Source organism: Lytechinus variegatus, chromosome 12, assembly GCF_018143015.1.
Source record: "Lytechinus variegatus isolate NC3 chromosome 12, Lvar_3.0, whole genome shotgun sequence".
In the NCBI taxonomy this organism is placed as follows: Eukaryota; Metazoa; Echinodermata; class Echinoidea; order Temnopleuroida; family Toxopneustidae; genus Lytechinus; species Lytechinus variegatus.
This window is the reverse complement of record NC_054751.1, coordinates 14,376,321-14,384,499: the sequence shown is the minus strand read 5'-3', so window position 1 is coordinate 14,384,499 and position 8,179 is coordinate 14,376,321. Positions and strand designations below refer to the sequence as shown.

General features: G+C 37.4%; 1 protein-coding gene across 1 annotated transcript; it reads left to right on the top strand.

Annotated features, from left to right (window-relative positions):
* Positions 1-448: 448 nt before the first annotated feature.
* LOC121425348 (tripartite motif-containing protein 2-like) lies at positions 449-6,039 on the top strand. The gene has a single exon (XM_041621376.1). It carries the CDS (start codon positions 617-619, stop codon positions 2,702-2,704), a length of 2,088 nt encoding a protein of 695 aa, XP_041477310.1. The 5' UTR covers positions 449-616; the 3' UTR covers positions 2,705-6,039.
* The last annotated feature ends 2,140 nt before the right edge of the window (positions 6,040-8,179 follow it).

The window sequence follows — 8,179 nt, the reverse complement described above, 5'->3', positions numbered from 1 at the left end:
ACAAGCGTTGTGAGCCTAGGAAATGGCATCGGTGGGAAGGGGGGGGTAGCTAAGCAAGTAAATTTAAAGTAAAAAAGGTGAATGTCGAAAGTGAAAAACAAAAATATTGAGTCTTATCTGATAATATGGCTGATTTTGGCAGATACTGTGGCATTCATTCCCATAATTCTTTTTTTTAAGTAGACCTTATAGTGATAAGAACATATTGCCTGTTAATTTTGCTATCACATATTACAATTAGTAAACATAATGATGAGTTTCTGATTCGTATCACCAATCAATGCATATCATTGTAATCTAACCAACGTCTAGCTCTCTGACAGCCCGATCTATCATTACTTTTTGTCTGCTTTGCATAGCGCCACCTGTGTAAATTCCCATGAAAGGGGCGTGGTCATTTTCGCTGATAATGCAATGCATTGAGGTCATTTCCGCGAACGATAGCCAGGCAATGGGTATCGTGTCGTCTGCAAATCCGAGATGTTAATGAATGCACTGACGTAGCTAGCAGACGACTTTTAGCCATCAGCGCAAAAACCGGTTGAACGAGAGAGACACAAGCGAGCATCACTTCTACATTGCATGACCGCATTATGAGCAACGTACGACTGTAAAAATGGCGGCATCACTTTCACAGCTCTCTGTTCTCAGTCAAATCAGTGAAGAATTCCTTCTTTGTCAAGTTTGTTTCGAACGATTTAGCAAACCTAAAGTCTTGCCCTGTCTTCATAGCTTTTGTGAAGCATGTTTATTGAGATACGCTCCAGATGGAAGTCATACAGTTAGATGTCCTCTATGCCGGCAGGAATCGGAACTCCCTGAAAATGGCGTCTCCGGGCTGGCTGATAATTTCTTCATACTGAATCTATCGGATGTATTCACACCGCGCAAGGATGAAGGGCCGAGGAGGAAAGCCGTTTGTACCATATGCGTCGGTCAGAACCCGGCTGAAGCTCACTATAGATGCTTGGAATGTGTCGACTTTTTGTGTGATGATTGTGCACCATCTCACGATCACCGAATCGCCCGTTTCACTCGAAAGCATCACATAATATCCGTTCCCGCTTCTGAGAATAAAAAGCTTCTCAAACGCGAGATCATCTGCTCGAAGCATCAATCCGAAGCGGTCCGGTTCTACTGCGAATCCTGCACCGTTCCCATCTGCCGAGAATGTATACTAATCGAACATAAGGACCATTCCCACACATTTCTTCAAGATGAGGTAACCCGACATAAAAACACCATCGATAGTTTGATGAAGAATGTTCGGGATCGGATCGCAACGTTCGAGGAGGCTCTTCGGGGAGTGGATGAGGTGGAGGCTCAGCTTGAGGCAAATCGTGGTCAGGCTGAGTATGTCATAGAGAGGACTCTCCAAGACATCATGTCGCTTTTACGGAAGCAACAGCAGGAACTAGGACACAGGTTAGCAAGAATTTGTCAGGGTAGAAAGCAGCAGCTAGTCGCCCACCGCAGGAGTTTACAATCTGGACTAGATAACCTTCTCAGCGGGTTTGACTTCACCGAGAAGGCTCTTGGACATGGATCCGAGTTGGACATTCTGTCGATTAAGGACCAGGTTATTGAAAGATTACAAGGACTAGCCGTGGTTTCTCCTCAACAAGACTTTACAATGGAGCAATTGAGTAACCTGTATTTTGAGGCAAAGGAAAGCGCCGTTGACCACTCCCTCCCCCAGCTAGGTGAAATCAAATGTGGTGATAAGACTTTCAGTGAACTCTCCCAGGCCACTGATACCAGATCTATATGTTCCATCGATTCAGCTGAACTCGACGACAGTTCTTTATCTGAATGTGCTCCCAAATCACCAAAGAGAACTGCTAAGGAGTCCGTGCTGAAGAAACCCCAGATATTATTCCACCTGAAAGATGAAACAGACGAAGCTGGAGAGTTCGACTGGCCAAGTGGTGTTGCTTCTACTGCCGATGGTGAGTACACGGCCATAGTGGATCGCGACAATGACCGTATCCAAGTTTACAATCACAAGGGAAGGTTTGAATGTAAGTTCGGCTCGAGAGGGCGCCAGCCATGTCAGTTTGAGCTTCCTTTGGACATTGCCATTACAGCAGGTGATGACCCATGTGTGTATGTAACCGATGAATACAACCACCGTGTCCAGAAGCTGACCTTGTATGGCCAGTACATCCTTCACTTCGGTGACAACGGCCTCTTTAAGCAGCCATATGGAATAGCTCTCGCCGAAGATGGGCGCGTGGTGGTCACTGACATTGGGAAACACCGCATCACCATCCACGATCCTGACGGAAATCTCATCAGTTCCTTTGGTTCTCGTGGTGACGCTGACAACCAGTTCAACGAACCTCGCTACGTTGCCATCAGCAACAACCGTATTATTGTTTCCGACCATTGCAACCATTGCATCAAGATCTTCGACTTCAAAGGCACCCACCTGCACACCTTCGGATCATGTGGCTCTGGTAATGGACAGTTCATCGGTCCTACTGGAGTCTGTACCGACCAAGAAGGTAACATCCTGGTGGCTGATTGTGCCGACAGGCTACAGTTGTTCTCTCCTGAAGGAATGTTTATCCGTCATCTTCTGAATGAGTCTGATGGTCTAAGTGGGCCTCTTGGTATGGCTATGGCATCAAGTGGAGAGCTTGTAATCACTAATCTTGGTACTCACTGTGTTAACATGTTTAGGTATTCAAGCTGGGTTTGAAGTAAACATCCCCATGGTTATCTATCACAAAAATGCACTTAACATGCTTAATCATTACTGATTTATTCAGTCTCAGTTAGAAAACAAATATATATACACCATCTGTGACTGCTAAGAATTTATGCCACTGCTGTTTGCCACCAGATGTAATGCACCAAAATATAATAACTCCACGTTCCTACCTAAAATAAAGTTTGACATTTTAAGCATATTGAGGAAATTCAGGTAATGATCACCATTTTTTGGAAACAAAATTATTTTGGAAGGAAAAAGAGCAGACCGAAAATTTCGCAACTTTTTAGTCAAAGGGGACGCCTGTTACCGGTACAAGGGCACAAAAGTGATGTTGGAGAAAATAATTAGAAAAATAATGAAAAATATAACGATTACATTGAAGTTGATGCTAAAGTCAATGTACGATAAGTCAATCTGACACCATATCAACATTATGGGTGCTTTGTTCACGATAACCGCTTTGCAAGCCGGTTAAATAGGAACAGAGGTACTTGTAAATTTGATTAAACAAATATGAAATATTTGTTTCTTTAATTTTTCTTTGGCAGATATATTATAAATGAATTATTTTTTCAAAGCTTTTATATAATCGAAGTTTGTTTAACAAATATTATTTTCTTAGAATATCAATAATCAATATTATTTTACATATTTACGCAACCAAAATACATTTCATGTACTTCTTTAATATGTCGTATTTAGAATCAATTTTACTGCTGTTAACTGGATTTTTATATATACATACTGTTGTTCTCTCTCTCTTATATTATTTTGACCCTCTCTCTTTCTTGATGGTGATAAGTCTATTTTGTCATGAGTCACCTTGACTACAATTAAGCAGAGTTTAAGAAACCAACTAAATTTAGACTATGAAAAGATTAACGCAAGTAAATTATGATAATCCAAATAAAGATCCCAACATTGTAGTGGAGTAAAGTAAATATGCCTCATTATAACGATAATTTCGACATTTGGTGTTGGATCTGTAGTTTTGCGATTGTTGCAGAGGATATTATTATCTGATATTACGAGGTTAACCACGGCTGTTTTGGGGATTAAGTGATTGAAAGATCATTTCCTGGGATTCCTTTGTGAAAAATCAATAATACTCTGTGCATTAGTATAAGAAGAGAATACGTTTTTATATATTTCTTCCTTTTTAATCATTCAGGAAATTATAATTAAAAAGTAAGATGACAGGTTTGAGGTTCGCTGAAATAAAAATGGTAAATCTGGAAGATACCCCAGATCATTATAAATGAATATTAAAAAAAAAACATATTTTACAGGCCATTACATCGACGATTCCTTTACGCCAAAAATATAGAAATTATTTGAATAGATACACTCATCGGTGTAGAATACATCGCTGGTTTACAAAATGACTTAATTTGTATTTGACTAATAGTAATGACCTAGCATGCATTGAAAAATAGCAATTAACATAATCCTTGTGTGTGCCATTGTTAGAGGTATATATATGTCCTCGTACTTCGTGCAGGGCAATTCACACTACTGCTTTTAATGGTGGCAATCAAAAATACGTTTCAAACAGGGTACTTTCATTTTCACGTTGGACACATTTTCTATATAGTATGTTCACACGATCTCTAACTACATGTATTATAAAACCAAATATCCCGTGTAAACACACCTTGTACATCAGTGTCAAAGTCAATAGGTTATGACTGGATGCATTATTTACAGTACACGGTCAAAAAGAATGAATTATTGAATGGAAATTTTCCGTGATATTATTCATTCCATGGTGATCTCATCACGGGCAAACCCCTGGGGGCAAACATTCGTCATATTCTTGTTTGCAGGATCGTATTTTGGGAGCATGTGGAGATTACATTTATAAATGAGAGGAAACTATTCATTATTTTATAGCTGTTAGTCAAAGACAGGTCATTTTCATTTCAAACGCCTTTATGCTCTGCTGAAAGCCATGCTTGAAATTCGATATTTAACTTTCATGTTGTTCTTTCGTGCGCAAATTAAGTATAGGAATTTGTCTCGTTGCCTAAATTAAAAAGTATACTCGTTGCATGATATCAAAAAATTATTAATTGGATTTGAAAGCCGTCCACGTTTCATTTTGAAAGTTTTTTTATTTAAAATATTAATAATGCACAGTATAAATTAAACTTTTTACAATATTGTGAAAAATGGTTATTGCAAATAATAGTCATCAGGTTATTCACGCAATTGCTATTTGTTATTTGTTTTATATCTACAACGAGGTTATGAAGTAATCATTGTGGTTAAATCTTCACCTTTATTTGTTTGTTTTCATTCGAGGTGAATCAAATCAGAGTGCGTAACAGAGTGATTAGTCATTTTAATTAGGAATGCATAAAAATAACATTACGTTACGGGATATACGAAATAAATAGCCAATTGGAAAGGTAATATTCGCAATAGCTTTAGGTAGATCGTGGAGTGATAATTGAAACCATGTGACATAATCCTTCTTAATATTCTTATCTTCTGAACATAATCTCTAATTACTGCAATGCGACTCGATATGAATATAGAAATCATCAGTACGATCACATTTTGAAGAGATAATGTTGTTTCGGATTTATATTTCACCTTTGGTAACAGATATTCAATGTTGCAACGTGACTTAATGAATTTATACCTTAAACCTTGACAAGGTCTTTAAAAAATTGGAAAAATATTTGTAGATCTCTTATGACTTGAAATATATTTTGATTTTGTTTATTTTATTTTGCTTGTAGTCAAATTTTGCAGTGCTTATTTTGATAAGCCCTGCATGTATACCCATGCACATGTAGAATTTGTTTAATTTTAACGTCATTTTCATTACATCACATGTTAAGAAGGAAATATGAATACAGATATAACAAAGCAGATCATAAAGGTTATAAGTTTTCATAATAGTGTGAAAAATTTATAAATGACGTTTGTTCTGTATTCTAATCATCAACGTTGCAAGAAGAAATGTGTACAAACCCGCGTCATTTGAACAATAGGAATGAGAAAACTTTTGCCACTGTTTGGTATCATTATTCCTGCATTCATATACTATTGTTTCCTATTTGAACAGAGGAATGCTCCAGTGCTTTTCCAAAATATTTTTTGCATGAGTTTTGTTTTGTGTCTGATTCGTAGACCCAACATATTGAGTTAGACTTCTGCCCGCGAAAACAGTCAACAATTTGCAAGGCAACAAACGATAAAAACAATCAACGCGAGGGCGTTTTACAATTACGAAAGGAATTTAATTATTTACATCCAAAACCTGAAATACCATATACATGTAAATACAATTATCCATAAGAATCCCCTTTGGGTGTTGGTAAAACTGGAGACCATATCCCTCGGTTTATTAATTTCATTTAGAGGTTTGGGATATTGAATTTGCGGCTTTGGTTTATAGTGCAGTAGCCAAAGTATGCATCGAGCTGATAGCAGATTAGTTTATCGATCGAGATAGATTTTGGCGCCGGTTAGCAGTCGACAAGCGTGTACTTTTATAGGTTTTGGTAGAGGCATGCGAGATTCTTCGTCCACCTTTGCACTGGAAACAGTTTTAAAACATACTTTATACCTAAGAACATAATGTAAACAGAGGGAAAGTGTTTGTTTGACTTTGGGGATTTATACATTTATTTTTGTCTCTTGTGACAAAGAAATGCACAGGAACGTAGTCTTAAACACCACTATTAGGGCGCATATTCATTACACCTATGCGCTATATTGATGCTGATGACAGGACCTGAATCGCTACCCCCCCCCCTCCCGCCATCCATGCTTGGGGCATACTTTATACATGTACATATTTATACAGGGGCCGCGGAACGGTTTTCAAAGGGGGGGCTGACCATGCTAAAAATCACAATCGTATGGTCATTTTTTTAGTTTTTGTACACGATTTTTTTTCAAAGTGGGAGGGCTGTAGCCCCCCCCCCGTTCCGCGGCCCCTGTTTATACGGATTTGGGGCAAACATATTACCCCAATTAGAATAATAACAACTTCCAACAAATCTTGTTACACCCAAAGTTATATCCATAATGGAATCTTATTACCGCTGTGCTGATAAACTTGATACACCTCAGTTCATACATTCCATCCCCTTATGATGCGATATTTCTTTATTAACCCCCCCCCACACACACACACACACCATCATATTCTGGTATGCGCAATACACACCCCTGCTACTTCCAGGAAGACGTAATGTGCGGTATGAGGAGCGTCCATTTGGCGTTTTACTACGTATACATGCTAATAATGCACGGTCACTCGGCGATGATGATGGCGCCATTATGTATGCGTGCATGGAAGATGCGTGGATCGCATCACGGACTGTTACTTATTCGTGATGTATGGAGCTCAATGCATGGTAATGCTCTATCGCCGGGGTCGTTCATTAGGGTGTTTTTACAGCCACGCATGATACATTATAGTAGTCCTTGCTTGTAAAATGTTAATCTAACTCTATAAACAAAATGACGTGATTATCCGGGTGATTTTAGTTATCACAATGCATGCGGCATGTGATCATGATTTAAGGATGGATGTTTTTATCTGTTCATCATCGTGTTACATTCCCCATTTATTTCTTTTATTTTTCTGTTTTATTATTTCCGTTCTCTTCCACTATAGATTCAGTAAACTGTTTATCATTAAGGTATACTGAGTAAATATAGAACTTCTTCGAACTTTGTGTTATTTCTAATACCATGGAGCTAGTTCCATGCTAATACCTTGGAAGAATATTTTCAAATAAATTGAGATGATATTGGTTGCCTTCATAGATAAATTCAATATCAGATAGTATACTGAGTATTAAATAGATTTGAATCGATATAGGAATAGTACTGATATTTACTCAAATAAATTATTTATAATTTATGTAAATATATTCAAAGTACGTGTAAATTAGCATGAAAATGTTAATAAAAATTATGTTTAATATAAAATTATAAAGGCTGCATATATCAAATCGAGTATGTATATTTCAAAAAAAAATCTAGATAGAATTATCTTAAATACATTATAGCAAATAGAATGCGAAAAGGAAATATCCCGAGTATGTTTTGAAGTTGTTTATCTATAACGAGATAAGGAGATAAATTATGTGATTATTGACTAGAGTTTACTGGGAATGGAAGTGATTGTAAATCAAACTGGAATGTATAAAGAGTATGGCATGATCATCAGAAAATATTATATTTTTATAGTCGATGTACATAAATCAGGAGTAAATGATTTGAAATTGCACGTAAAATATTGTCTTATAGAGTCAATGTACTATGTTGTGTGTTCTGTGCCGCTATAAGCTTTACCAAACGACTGTACTGTGAGCCTAGTCTTGAAATTTTATCAGACATAGAGATATATATCTATGTTATCAAACGACTGTATTGTGAACCTAGTCTTGGTAATAAAAAAAAATCTATAGGGCCTATAGGTAACAGTAATTA

What these genes read in the sequence shown, in the direction of transcription:
- LOC121425348 (XM_041621376.1), top strand. Translation starts at nt 617, where the DNA reads ATGGCGGCATCACTTTCACAGCTCTCTGTTCTCAGTCAAATCAGTGAA.